Below are 14,584 nucleotides of genomic sequence, written 5' to 3' on the forward strand. Positions count from 1 at the left end.
ACGTAGGTTATTGTTTTGTTTTTCGCACCAAACAAATACAGGGAAATTACAAGAGGTATTTAAATTAGTCAGGTATGTGTCAGTGCTTAATTTGATTTTGTCCTTTTGACTGTTATGTACAGCTTTTATTGTTGTATATCAATAAGCCGGACATGTTTGCTAATTTCGTGCATTTATTGAACTATTTGCTCTTATTTGGGCTTGTTAAAAACGAATGACGAATCTATGAATGTCATACTTGATGTGAATTGCTTGTTCACATTTGATTGAATACCAAACAGACACACTCGCATAGACGATGTTCTTGTGTATAAATTAATATTTGTGCACACAGGTTGGAAAGATTAAGACCCTGGAGAGCCTGATTCCAAACTTCATTGAGAAGAAACTGCTGTACTCGTACCTGATGAAATGTCATTGTAAGACTCTCTCACACACACACACATACACACATGCTCATACAGGACTGGGTGGGAGCAGCGAGCGGTGCAGCAGGCGGCTCGCTGGCCTGTGGCTAAGTCAACATTAGCAGACACATTAACAATGCATCAGGTCCAGGAGTGTGTGTGCGTGTGTGCGTGCGTGTGCAGACATTCAGGGGTTAGAGGAACACATGTCCTCTAATGAGTTAGCTGTCCTGGCTAGCCTAGCGTGCTAATCGCAACACGGTCCGCCACTCAGCTGTTTTCTTTTTTTCTGCACCTCTTCGCTCCCGTCTGTCTCTCCTCGTCCTCAGTTTTTTTTCTTTTGTCGTCCACTCCTCTCTTTCACCTACATCCTCTCCTCTTGTCCTCCCTTTCACTTCACCTTCTCACCCTCCCGTCTCCCCTCTTTGGTACCTTGTCACACCAGAGACGAGCAGACATGACTATTTAATTAGCATTAGCTAGCCGGTCGGTCAAGGCAGACATAGGGGACACAATTAGTGATGCACTGCTCGCCTCTGTTCTCTGCCCCGTCTTTGTACTTTACTTTTTTTCTCCCCCACCCCCATCTGTGAAGGGTTTTCTTTTCTCTTTACTTTATCTCATACAGTAGTGACTTTACATCTGTTACTTTTGCCTCTTTGATACACAGAACCACAACATTCATACTTTTTTCAGAATTACAGATCACGCTAACATTACTGAAACTGCCCAAATCTGAAATAATTTAATAAATAGATGAAGCAACAAAAAAGAGGTTTTAAATTGTTCTTTGCTTTGTCATCAATAACTCGTAACCCAAAAATGGGCGCACTGCTTTGCAAAGAATAAAATGCTTTTTTTATATATATATAAAGAAAGTTTGGGATTTCAGCTCTGTGATATTGAAATTATCTGATATCTACAGTAGCAACAGACAACTTTTCCTCTTAATTTTCTTTTTTTTTTGGCAATTTTGTCTGCTGTTGTAAAGACAACAGGATTGTTCCTTTTTACCTCAGAGTCGAAAATAACAATAAAACAGGACAAAACTCTATAATAGAAATGGATTGCCAAGTAACCTTCCTTGGATGGATACACGTTGGATACAAGATGGATAAATAAAGAATGGATGCAGGATAGACCAAAGCAACCATGAAGTTTGAACCATGAAGGTAGTGCAGTGGTTGGCGTAATTGCTTCATGGCAAGGGTTTGACATGGGTAGGAAAGATATAGGATAGACTAAAGATGAAGATGTGTGTTGTAGTGGTAAGTGCATTTGCCTCATGGCAAGAATTTCCTGGGTTTGAGACCTGGCCTGCATGGGTTTCTCAAAGATACATCCTCGTCTACATGATGGATACAGGTTGGATATAAGATACAGGGTTGAAAGGGATAGGAAAGATACAGGATAGATACAAGATGGAAATGAGACAGATGGAAACAGGGTGAAATAAGATGTGTACAGAAAATACATCGTCATTAAAAATCATGCTCATAGGCCCGCCTCTTACAATCATTCTCATTTTCATTGACACCCGAGAAAAGCTTCAGTTTTAGCAGAAGAATGTGGAAACAGCCTTTTAGTGTCAATCTCTGCACATACATCATTCTACACATAGAATCTCAAACATTCACCAGTGGGAAGAAGAAGAAAAAGACATTTTTGGATGAGGGCCAGTGAAGCTTTTGGAGCCTCTGTTCCATCATCACTCCAGTATTGGAGGAAAACCTGCTGCTTGTTTAACATGCACAACCAGCAGCGTTTCAGAAGTAACGTGTTGTCCTGGCAAAAGCGTGCGTACATAGGAAGACTGGAGTGTCAATCAGTCGATGATGCATCTAGGTAGAAAGTAACAGGATTAGCCAACCACCAGTAAATATGATGCACACTTTTTTTGGTCCCTGTCATTTTCTTTCAAAATGTCTACATTCAAATAAGAATTTGACATGTTGAGGTTTTTGTCTCATGCTGACGTTCTCTCTCTCTCTCCCGCTCTCGCCTGGCAGTTGTGGATAAGGACTTATCGTCAGCCAAGGCTCTGTACGAGCAGATGCAGAAGGAGGGGATAGCCGCAGACGAGCTGTCACTCAAACGACTGGCTGTGCTGCTCCGCAACCAAGGAGAGACGGTGCCCTTCACCGAGCCCCCCGTGAGTCTCACACACACACGAAGCTCCACACACTGCCGTGGTGATTGGATCCAGCATTTTAAGGATGTTTGACAGAATATATTTAAACGTACAGTTTGGGGGGAAAGCATTTAAGCCATTTGTCGGTAACAAATAGTGATTAAACTCTTATTTAGACGTCAAGATTTTGTAAAATAGTCTCAAGAGTATGTTTTTACACAGAAAGTTGATAAATGTTTAATAATCTCCAACATTAGGTGCTATGCAACTGTACACTACCACACTGTGTATTTCCAAAACATACACTCACACAGACACACACAGACACACACACACACACACACACACACACACACACACACACACACACACACACACACACACACACACACACACACCTGTCTATAATGATATAACCATGCAGACTTGAACAGCGTTTTCTGAAGAGACCTGCATACAAATACAGGAACACACACACATCGCAGCTCCTAACCGGCGCTGGCAGTCGTCCGCCTGGTGTCCTAATGCGTGCCATTGTGTGTGTGTGTGTGCTGTGGCCTGTGTGTGCCGCAGTAATGTGACAGAGCAGTCTGCCTGTTCAGGGTTGTTCAATATACCCAGGCCTGCAGCCAGAGTCCTGCGTTTGTGGCTGTGTGTTTGTTTGAGAAACTCTGCCCTGCAGTCACAGAGTTCATACAGTATCTCGTGTAAGCGAGATGGTGTCACTGCGATAGTCGCTCTCTTTTTCTAGCTCCTAGTGTTTTTGAGCATTTCAGCACATTGCACATTTTGTAAGCTGATGTAGCCCTATTTCTGGCAAGACGACTCACACACTCATATAAACAGACACACAGACACAGAGCCCTCTCAGCCCCATGCACTTTAATGTGCTGTCCCCTCGAGGCAGGTGTAGAGCGAACCTCTCCCACCTCTTACCTCTCCATCACTCACCTGCAGTGCAAAGATAGAAGGAGAAAGAGGGATGAAGGTAGAGCAGCTGCTGCATTATTCACTCAATGTCAGGATAGTTAAGTGATGGACTCCTTTTATAGGCAAAGGAGAGCCAGAAGAGTTGCAAGGAGAGGGTAAGGTGAGTAGTGTTCAGAAGTTTTCTACAAACTGTAGAAACCCTCTCATCTTTATAGAGGTCGCTGCTCCAACATTGTCTCTCAGCAGTATAGCTCTATTTTCTCTTAAATATATATATAACATTTTTTCATTTAAAAAAAACTTCAAATGACTTCACCTTTATGTATTTATTGTTGAGTCACTTACTTCTGACAATGTTCAAACCCAGAAAAATCAGTAATTTTACACAAGGGAGCGCTTCATTTGGTCGCCTGTCACCAAAACATCCAGGAAGACATCAGATGAAACATGAAAGTAAGGAAGGAGGTGACTGAACGTGACTAAATGTAAAGTGAATAAAACTTAACATTACCTTTGTGCCTGGGTAACGTCAAATAGATTTTCATCAGCAATGGTGGTTCTTTAATGAAGGCAACAACTGCCTTTACACAACTTTCTTCATTTTCATTGTTTGATCAAGTGACCCCCCAGCGACCAAAGTTACTTGCTGTGCGTTTAATTGGCATTTACTCGTAATATAACTGAATGCACCAAATTTTACGGACATTTGCAGACCTGTTGCACAATTGTCTGATTTTCGTCATGAGGGAAAAGAAACATGTTTGAAGTAAAATGCGGGATGCCTTTATCTGAGTTAATGAAGCATTTAAACGTCTCAAGGGCATTAAGAAAAATGTGCTTAAAATTCATATCCTGTGAACAATATCAGTGGGATGTATAGTACATAATGGCTGCTAAGGTTTCACTTTCCATGTTAGAATAATGTGAGAAAAGAGGGGTGATACTTGACAGCAAATAAACTCTAAACTATGTATTTTTTTAAATGTGGCAGCTGATGAAGAGAGGCTGTTTGATGCTTTGACGTCATATCCAGGATGTCAGTAAATACAAGTAAAATACAGAAACATGGGGTGGTAATTTCTAAATCCCATGATGTCCCCTGGTAATATTAGTCCCACGTGAAGCTTAAAATCCACTATTTGTTCAGGAGAAAGTTGTTCCAGTCTGCACAGTGAGATATTTGGATTATCCAAGTATCAGGGACACTGTTTTTGTAAAGAAATGTTAGTTGAATTTTACAAATTTGATTTCAAATTGCCTTTAGCTCCACAAATTAAATTTAATTCTCTCCATTGTGCGCATGTTTAGACAAAATCGCAAAACCTGGATAAATAAAATCCAAGTCTGTAGAGGAAACATGTTTTTGTAATTAGTGTGAACGGACCCTTTGAAAGTGTTTCAAACCCCCGCCAGGATCCCTCTCTCTCCCTCTGTAGTGAACACAGCTATTTATCAGCATTAATTACCACATTAATAAGCAAAGGTACAATGTCAGAAGCCGGCGTAATCTGCAGAAAAGCTCTCACCTTGTCCCCCCCAAAAAAACACCCCGCACAACACTTTGTCTGGATCAAAACACTGATTAATTAGCTGGGAACAGAGGTGGAGAGTGAAAAAGGGTGTGTTTGGGGAGTGTGCTACAAATCCCAGATTTGTGTATTAATGGGGATTTAAAGATGAAACGAGACAACCTGGTTGGAGGGTGGAGACTATTAAGACAGACCCAGGAGGGCTCCACTGGAGCTTACTTTTGGAAGGAGGCGAGATGGAAACACACTCACACACAACTCACAGCCTCTGTGGCCGGTGAGCATTTACGCTGGCGGTTTGCTTGATGCTTTAAATCGTCTTTCTTTGTCTTTACAGGAATCATTCAAGTTTTACGCAGACAAACTGAAAGAAAGTGCTGAGAAGTCCAAGACGACGGCCAACGAATAACGATTCATCGTCCTCATCTTACCTCCATCCAAGTCCCCACTGTCTTCTTCTTCCTTTCTTTTTTTACATAAGTTGTTTGAGCTGAAATGTTTTTCGTGTAATAGCTGTTGGGTGTTACATCCTGTCCACTGCACCGATGATGATGATGATCATGATGAAGATGATGTTTCGAAATGTACATAAGTATTTATGCAAATAAATGATGTTAGGAATACACATGCTGTGCTTGTGTCTTTGTGTGGATTCAGAGGTGTGTATGCAGTCGTACAATCAACCTTTTTGTTCTCTAGGTAAAGAACAAGTGGAGCTGATCACATTCAGTCTGTGGATATTATACTAATCTCTACAGGATATTGTATGAGAAACCACGATGTTGGATATATTGCGGTTTGTTTTCAGCTTTATGTTTTTTGATTATTTTAAAAGGTGCAAGTAGGAGTTTGGAAATGCATTTTAATCAGAAGAGAAAGATCATCATTGACTGACTTTTATTTTAATGCCTAAACAAACTAAATAAACAAACTCTTTGTTTTCATGACTAAATAAATAAACTGACCTCAAAGAAAAACATACTGTTTTACTTTGTTTATATGTGGCGGATCCTGCCACCTGTCTAGCTTCACACTGTGTTCTGAGACCTTATTTTCCTCTGAAAACAGCTTGTTTATTCAGTTATGGGACAAAAAATAAATTGAGTTTTAATTTCTTCTACAAACCTACATAGTGCCCTTTTAATTGGTGTACTGTACATTAACCTCCAACTTTAGACTGTCACGGCAAAACGTTTGTCTGATTCTGTTGCTGGAAATGTTGGAAGTTTAAACAAAACCATTGGAACGTTGAGTGTCTGCATGTTTGCTTTACATTGAAATGTTTTGATACAGAACAGATTGAAAAGACTACTGGCATCAGTCTGATTTGGCACTGATTTTCATGAAGAGATTGTCTCATGCAGTCATCCTCATCCTGACCGGGGCCTCCTCTCTCCTCTGTCTACTGACCTGCAGCTGCACTCTTGCTTTGAACTCTTTTTGGCGTCCAACACCGGCCTCTGATTTTTCTCTTTCACGTAACCGAGCCGCTCTTGACCCCGTCTGAGGCAGGCCTTAGATAACGATGTGTTTTGTGTTGCATGACATCAGAGGTTCAGCCCGGGCAGTGGAGCTTATTTGGGAAACAAATGGAGATGCAGGAGAAGTAACTTGGTCATCAGGAACTTTTGCTATAAGTCAGGGCTTGTTTTTGCAAGTTTGCATAAAACCCACCATGTTGTCTTTGCTTTTTGAGGAGGGCAGAGAACAACAGCGTTCATGGGATCATCTTTTAGAGACATTTACCTTATCATTACAGTGTTAAACACACTTTGTCTCCATTCACAGTCTAATATCCACATTATCGATAACATTCACTGTAATGAACGTGCTCAGCTATGTCTGACTACACCATGTATCTGAATGAAGAGGCCAAAGGACAGCAGAGAGTACGATGGAAATAAACACACTTGAGAGGAGCAATTTGATTTAATACTTTACTAATTTGGACTCAAACCATGGCGGTTAAATATTTATCAGGCTTTTGCACCAGTGCAAAAACACACAGCTTACATAATCTTCAATCTATGAGGACACAAGTACAAGCTCTTTTTTTTTATTTTTTTTTTCTGAGTGTGACTTACTAAATTTCTACCAGGCATTTTTTTCTGTGCTCCGTATACTGGCACACACATTGTTAAGCTTAATAACCTTACATATACAAAAAAAAGATAAAGCTGTAGAAAAAAAAAGAAGATTGAAAAGGGAACAAGCAAAAGCTGCAGATGGATATCTGCCAAAGTGGCGCTCTAATCATTTGCCAAGACGGAGAAGAGAGAGAGAGAGGGGGGAAAGCTATAGTTTTAACTTTGATGCTACTGCAGTGCTCTGCTGCCACCCAGCAGCAGACAGCGGTACTGCAACAAGTGCTTCTCTCAGCACAAAGTGGGCACAACTTTCTTTTCTTCCAACTGATTGTTCTCATATTCAAACTGCTATCACTGCGTACATCTTGAGATTGTTTCAATTAGTCACAGATGAGAGAAACTGCTGCGCTTTTTTCTCCCAAGGTACCAGGGCAATTGTTTCATGTGTCTCTAGCATGTTTCTAATGTTGATATTATTTTGAATTCAAGCACCTTTTTCACTGTAAAGCATCCTCATAAGAACAGTTTAATGACGATGGATAAAAGGGCTCTGCGTCGAACCAGTCGAGCTAGAACCAAAATTACTTTCAATTCCCTGCACCACTGAAAAAAAAAACAAAAAAACAAGCACCTAAAGTAAAACCTCGCCACTGATTTTGTGTGTTATCCCAGACACTGTTTGGTGTAATGGTCGCTGTGTTCACCAGTCTTGACTGGACTTTTGCTTGATAAATCTTAGGGACAAGTAATAGAGCACCATGAAACCCAGGCAGACGGCAAGCAGGACCAGATAGCACGAGTAGAGAGGGTACTGGTTCATCTTCATGGCCTCCACCACCTGAGTGACAAACAGAGCGCTTCAGGGTGAGGAGGAGGTTGGTTTATCCATGGACAGTACTTTGGTTTTAACACATGTGGTTATTTCCACAAAACACCATTCTACTTTTAGAAACTACTGCATTATAAAACTAATACTTATAAGAGGATAATCATACTCTTTTATTCAGAAAACTGCCAATGTGGACATGTTTGATTGTAATGGTGTGTTTCTGTCTAACTCACATGTATGCCGTCGACATTGAAGGTGATATTTGAGATGGTGATGGGGTACATTTTGCCTCTGAACTGCACCTGCAGCATGCCCTCAAAGCCCCAATACATGAAGGAGGCATGAGAGATCCATGAGGCCACTGTGGAGTCAACATGCACAGGGTTAAACATCACAAGGATCACCACCTTATTTTAGCTACAGACAACTGATCCATCTCCTCACCGAGCCACATGTTCTCCAGGCTGATGACAAAGCCTCCCGTCAAATAGAAGACGGTGAACAGGGCATTTCCCATGAAGGCTGAGGTCTGCAGGGTGGGCAGCGCAGCGGCCACAAACAGAGCCATGGCCCGGCTGCAGTAAACCATCAGCCACACGAGCACGAAGTTGAGCAGGAAGCGCTCCGGAGCCTCGTTGAGCCCGGCCAGCCAATAGATGGGCAGGCCGTACACCAAGGTGAACACACAGTGCTCAGGTAGCTCCCCGAGGACCTGAAGTGGAGAGAGCAAACATTCACACACAGAGGACATGACAGAAAACACATATTACACCAGCGTGGAGCAAGACTGACCCCTGCTGGAGAAGCAGGAAGCTTACCTTAGCGAAGAAGTAGGAGGTGACAGAGTACATGCCGTCCTCCAGCTCGTGGTAGAGCATGGCTCTCTCTGTGTGACCTGCAGAGAACATGAAGTCAGTCTGAGGAGGTTTAAAGTATCAAATCTCACAAGTAACAAAGACTCTGTAGCTACTTACAGTTAATAGTATTCCGATTTGGATTTAGTGTATTGTGTCAATCAAAGTTCCAAAGGAGTTTTTATCAGCGTTCAAGCATTTAACCAATCATGAGTGAACTTGATATCAATTTTATGACTTGATCCTGTCCTGGAGTCGTCTTGTTATCTCTGTTATCGTTCTGAACCATCTTGCCTCTGGCTGGTTTGTCTCGTTTTCCTCCGCTGATCTGGTGAACTTCTGCCGACTAAAGTTTCACTACTGCAAACGCAGCGATCACAACTTGCATGCATTTTCTTAATTTGTAATTATTTCTGGTGGTTTTCCACACAATCTCCTTCTTTTGTTTCTCCTTTTTTTGGACTTCCTCTCCTTCATTTGTTTCAGTCTGTCTGTATATGTTGTAATATGTTGTAAAGCTCGTCATAATTGCTATGTTTGTGCAAATTTAATGTTGGCGTGCCTCACAGCTGCTAAAATAGTAAAATAGAATTTAGTTTTCAGAAAGTGGTTTGCTCTTAACATTCTTGTTCCGAATGAAGATAAATCAGTTTCAGCTGCGAGGATAAACAGAGGTATTAAACTTTTGACTCTATAATCAGCATAGAGTCACATGTAAACAGAAAAAAAATCAGGTCGGTTACATCATGGTGGGTGAGATGTTGATGGCCTGGTGATGGTGAACAGACGGCCTAACCAATGTTGTTCATTCTATTCCATTCCTTGTTTACTTACTCATGAGTTCATAATCTGTCTTGAGTGAAGACTTGTTTGATGCAGTATTTCTTTGTGTTTTTTTACACCAATAACTGTTTTTGTCAACTGTATGAATACTTTTGAGAAGACTACTTTTTGCCCTCGTGCAGTTTTGATGTTTGAGTGACACACAGTGACAACAGAGACAAACTGTAATCAATCTGCTGTGCATCACTTTTTTAACATAATCTAAATACTTAAAGCTACAATAAAGTCTCCTGTTTATATGCTTAGATGCCGATACTAGAAACCAGCTTTGACTGCAGTTGAATCTACTGACTCTCATCTTCCTCACACAGCTGTATAATTACTCACATTTAGCTATGACGTCCAGCACCACAGCAAATGGGGTTAGAGCTCCGATCATGTAGAGGAGAGCCACGGTGTCCTGAATGGACAGACTCTGCTCTCCTGCTCCGTAGTACAGACAACCGACCAGCAGTGACATGAGGAGGGCCTCGAAGCCGTGGACCAGTAAAGTGACCAGGTCTCTGAAGTCATTATACATGTGACGCCTGGGGGGGGGGGGGTAGAAGAGAGGGGAGGTCGGTGTTCATATGTTTCCCTATTGAGTACTGTGATATAACAAGGGGGGACTTGGAAAGATTTCAGCTAATATGGAAAAAATTAAATTAAAACTGTAATACTGTGTCTTGTAAGAAAAACATCTTACATCTGCTCTTATATAATTAACAGGATTAACACTGACATGGTTGCGGGGGACGAAGAAAGTTTGTGAACAACGGTTTGAGTTTCTCTTACTTGACGAGGATGGTAAATTGTTGTAGTTTGCCAGGCAGTCTGTCCCTTTGCCTGGAAATAGTGATCACTTCCTCTCCTTTTACTGTGCTCAGCTGCTGAGGGCTGCAGGCACGAAAACAGCTGATCAGTTTCTTTGGGTTACAAGACCAACAACACCTTCAGATGAATTTTTAACAAAAAAGGATGAATCTCCAGGGATTAACAACAAAAATCAAGTTTTTTGTGTCCAAGGCTTAAACTTTGCCACAAAGAATTTCTCCTCTGTAAACACTCTCAACACAGTTTGTTGTTGTGTAGAAAGCACAAATTCCCTGTGCAAAGTGTAAAAGGTTGTCGTTTAGGCCCAGGACACTGATAAATTGGATAAGTGAAATCCCAACTCCGCCTTTACATAAAGTTATTTCATTGAAACATTTTGGTGTGTGGAGGTAATGAGAGGAGAAATAGATAAGAAATGCGAAAATATGGATGAAGAAAAGAATAAAAGAAGAGGCCAAACCTGAACACAAACATACCTTTCAGTTGCTGTGTCGGTCACAGCTGGTTTCCACATGTGATCCTCTGTGTCTCGGACCTTTTCCATGAACTGCTCAGACAGAAGTGTGGCCCGCTGCAAACACTCGGCCTCCCGGTCCAGACTGCGCCGGTCTATACTGATCAGATCGACTGGACAAACAAGAAATGGATTGAAAATGTATGTTTATAAAGACCTTTGGCTCACATTTTACATCATGGATGTTTCAGGATCATTTGGACCATTTTAAAGCCTCAACATAACAACTTTCAGACTAACCATAGAAGTCTGAGGGGTTACAGTATCGCGGGCAGGGGTATCCCAGGGCAGTGAAGTAAGGCACCATGTCGCAGGCAGCGCCGCAGTAAACCGGTGAACCTGACGACAGCAGGACGACGAGGTCAAAGAGCTGGAAGATGTCTGACCGGGGCTGATGGACCGACAGCAGGACCAGACGGTTCCCCCGGGCCAGGCGGGACAGTGTGATCACCAGGTTGTGGGCTGTGAAGCTGTCCAAACCCGACGTGGGCTCGTCCAGGATCAAAATACCTGAAGTGTCAAAACACCATTTCAACAATCCGTAGAATTGTCCCCGTCTGTCTTATTTTGTTATGAATATCATATTCCATTTCACTAATAGATCCCCTAGATTCTACACAATGGACCTAAAAGGTATAAGCTTGTTCAAGAGAGGTGAACTGAGAAAGCCAGACGGATTAAAAGTTGACAGTTCAAAATGGAAGTTAAGGGGAGAAATGAAAAGTTAAGAGCTCACCGGGGTTCCAGAGAAGTTGGACGGCTATACTGACTCTCCTCCTCTCTCCTCCAGAAACACCCCTCACAAAGTCGTTTCCCACTCTGGTGTGAGCACACTGTCGAAGCCGCAGCTCTGCGATGACATCATCAACCTGTGACAGCAGAGACATACATGTAGCTTACAACATCTGTCTTCCGTAAAACCCACAGACACGGTGATCACATCCACTTAATCTCACCCTCTGGTCCCTCTGAGCCTGTGTGAAGTGGGTGGGGAGCCTCAGTTTGGCAACAAAGGAGAGAGTTTCACGGACGGTGAGGTGAGGAAGAAGGCGGTCGTCCTGGCGGACATGAGCGATGCTCTTCTTCACCAGCTGGGGCGTGTTGGGCTTCCCGTTAATCAGAACCTGACCGGTCATTTTACCACCCTCATCACGGCACGTTATGATGTCCAGCAAAGATGTTTTACCACAACCTGGAAGGAGACGATTATGGAGTTAAACCACAGACGTAAACAAAAACTTAAACAGCAATAAAAACCATCAAGTATATTTCTAGAAACAGTTTCTATTGTCTCTTAACTTTTTAATTACAGCAGTTTGAAATTGAGGGTTTGATTGTCCGTGTGAGCAGTGGTGCTGACATGAGGTCAATGGCCAAGCTTGACAGCAGAAAAGCAGGAGGAGCCAATCATCCAATGAGGTCACAACATCATAAGCTGTGTGTGTGTCTCACCTGAGCTGCCAATGATGGCCAGCATCTGTCCACTGTGAACTCGGAGGCTGAGCTTGTCGATGGCCGTTTGCTTGTCTCCATTCATCTCCCACGGCAATTTGAACTCTGATAACCTCTCATACCAAGGAATCTGAGCCGCTGTGTCCACCTGGAAACACAAACAACAATCACATTCCACATGCAGATAATACTAAACCCCAGTACAAATTCCAGGTACTTGTACTTAGTACTTTAGTGACAGACCTGAACACCTTGTTCACAACTGCGTACTAGATATCAATATGTCTGTACAAATCGATTCTCAATACTAATTTTCACCCTATCCACACGTCCACATCAGCTGCACTTTCTTCAACACACCTGACACACGCACCACATCAGTGCCAGTATGCTGGACACAAATCTTAAATGTTATGCCCTTAACGTTGTGCCAACTCTTTCAAAATCAATGTTTGAATATCAATACTTTAGAGTTAGGTGTTGTATCAAAGTTAGACATTCCAGTATCGAGACAACTTGACTGCACACACAGTGCAGACAGGCACATACATGAAGAGCTTACAACAGGTCAAGTCTACAGATGACAGCGTATGAGAGCTGAGCAGTCATTCGTCAGCTACCTCATAGTGCAGGTTGTTGACCTCCAGCTCGTTGCACCCTCCACTGTAGGTGAAGTAGAGACTGCTGTCTTCTTCACTCGAGAACAACTCCGTGTCATGATGCTGTTCAAAGAGAGAAGAGAGTTCAATGAGTTCCACGGAGGCTTTTTTTTCCTTCATTTTTACAGCAATAAAATCATGACAGTGACATTTTAAAGCTTTTTTTTTGTTTTGTTTCTTTCTGCCAAACGTTTCAATAATCATTGCTTTTTTTTCTTGTGTGCTCACTGTGTCTGAAGACCGGCTGAGAACATTGTCCCGACCTTCACTGTGTTACAGCACCTGCCCATCTGACCTTTATCGAAAGGTTTATTGAACAATTAAATTTCTACGTGCCAATAATAATGGCCGTTCACTGGTCCAGAGTCCAATTGAACATGTGCTAATAATATCATTATGTAATTGTTAAACCTCTCCAGTTCAAAACGCAGCACATGCTGATTGGCTGATAATGATCTTTTTTTCCTGACTAAAACAAAATAAATGAAAAAACTCAAATACACATTTTATACATTTAAAGGTGTCCTATGTAGTTTTGAGGACAACTTTTGAGAGAGGAGAAAATCCTTCACTTATTGATTTTCATGACTGAATAAACTGAATAGACAAACTGTCATCAGAGGACAACACAATTTGATTCTCTTTTACTTTGTTTATGTTAGCGTTCTAGGTTGTCATCTTTCTAGGGTCAAACAGTGACTTTATTCTCTTTAAGGACGGTCTTATTCGTCTTATAACCTTGCTAATATTGTAAATATTAACTTTCCAAGTTTGAATTTTTATTTTCAAAAATACATAGTGCACATTTATGTTTCATAGAATGTACTAATTCAATTGAAGTTATTTACTAAAATTACTCTGGTTTATGGAATTTTGTCCAGAAAAATTGAAGCAGTTTTTTTTTCTGTTTCTTGAAGTTGATGTCAAACAAAAAAACTCGACTCCTTCCAGTTGGTCCTATGTTAAGTGCAAACATAAATATATTGCGTGTTTTACCACATTATACAAACATCTGGCAGAAAGTTAGACAGTTATACAATCAGAAAAAGCTCTCAATCCACCAACATACCCACATTATTATTATTGATCTGTTTAAGTCACACAAAGTTCAGTCAATAGAATCACTGGTTATGCAGCAGCTCAGTGGTTGGTGGGGAGGAAAGGATTCAACACAAAGTTTAGATTTGGTTTTGCCTCTGAGTATATTAGAAGAGGAACATGAAAAAGGGAACCCTTTAACTGTCTATGTGATCCCATGTAACAGACTGACCTGTGAGGAGCTGCTGGTACGACTGAGACTGGGGTCTGCGTCCATGATGATGCAAGTCTCTGGCTGACGTTTTGCAGGGTCAGGGGGTCAATGCTCCCCGTTTTCTTCTTCTCTACGGGGATCTGTCTTGTTTTGCTCTCCTGTTGTCCCCCTGCTCTCTGTATCTTCTCTGTTAGTTTGACTCCAGCCCAGCTGAAGACCTCCTTTCGTCTCAGCTCACAAGCCTTCGCTCTCTAAAACTGTCCAAGTTCATGTCATTCAGTCCT

General features: G+C 41.8%; 2 protein-coding genes across 2 annotated transcripts in view; one reads left to right on the forward strand and one right to left on the reverse strand.

The window, feature by feature from the left end:
• lrpprc (leucine-rich pentatricopeptide repeat containing) overlaps positions 1–5,622 on the forward strand; it is a 56,318-nt gene extending 50,696 nt beyond the window's left edge. Inside the window, exons 36-38 of the mRNA XM_030442301.1 lie at positions 335–419; positions 2,417–2,559; positions 5,335–5,622. Coding sequence (XP_030298161.1) covers positions 335–419; positions 2,417–2,559; positions 5,335–5,406 — 300 coding nt within the window. The 3' untranslated portion in view covers positions 5,407–5,622. The remainder of the gene's footprint in view (positions 1–334; positions 420–2,416; positions 2,560–5,334) is intronic.
• Positions 5,623–6,907: 1,285 nt separating this feature from the next.
• Positions 6,908–14,458, reverse strand: abcg8 (ATP-binding cassette, sub-family G (WHITE), member 8). The gene is made up of 13 exons (XM_030442469.1): positions 14,319–14,458; positions 13,010–13,111; positions 12,390–12,537; positions 11,894–12,129; positions 11,674–11,806; positions 11,178–11,447; positions 10,900–11,050; positions 10,385–10,486; positions 9,938–10,137; positions 8,732–8,808; positions 8,358–8,625; positions 8,147–8,274; positions 6,908–7,922 (listed from the first exon to the last, which is right to left on the reverse strand). The coding sequence occupies exons 1-13, from the start codon at positions 14,361–14,363 to the stop codon at positions 7,785–7,787; spliced, it is 1,998 nt and encodes a 665-aa protein (XP_030298329.1). The 5' UTR covers positions 14,364–14,458; the 3' UTR covers positions 6,908–7,784.
• Positions 14,459–14,584: the final 126 nt, after the last annotated feature.

Source organism: Sparus aurata, chromosome 15 (assembly GCF_900880675.1).
Source record: "Sparus aurata chromosome 15, fSpaAur1.1, whole genome shotgun sequence".
Taxonomy (NCBI): Eukaryota; Metazoa; Chordata; class Actinopteri; order Spariformes; family Sparidae; genus Sparus; species Sparus aurata.

Coding starts and splice junctions, on each gene's coding strand:
- abcg8 (XM_030442469.1), bottom strand. CDS start 14,363: ATGGACGCAGACCCCAGTCTCAGTCGTACCAGCAGCTCCTCACAG. Junction 12,130..12,389: donor GGCCATCATTGGCAGCTCAG/GTGAGACACACA, acceptor GTCTCCTTCCAG/GTTGTGGTAAAACATCTTTG. Junction 10,487..10,899: donor ACCGACACAGCAACTGAAAG/GTATGTTTGTGT, acceptor TCGTGCCTGCAG/CCCTCAGCAGCTGAGCACAG.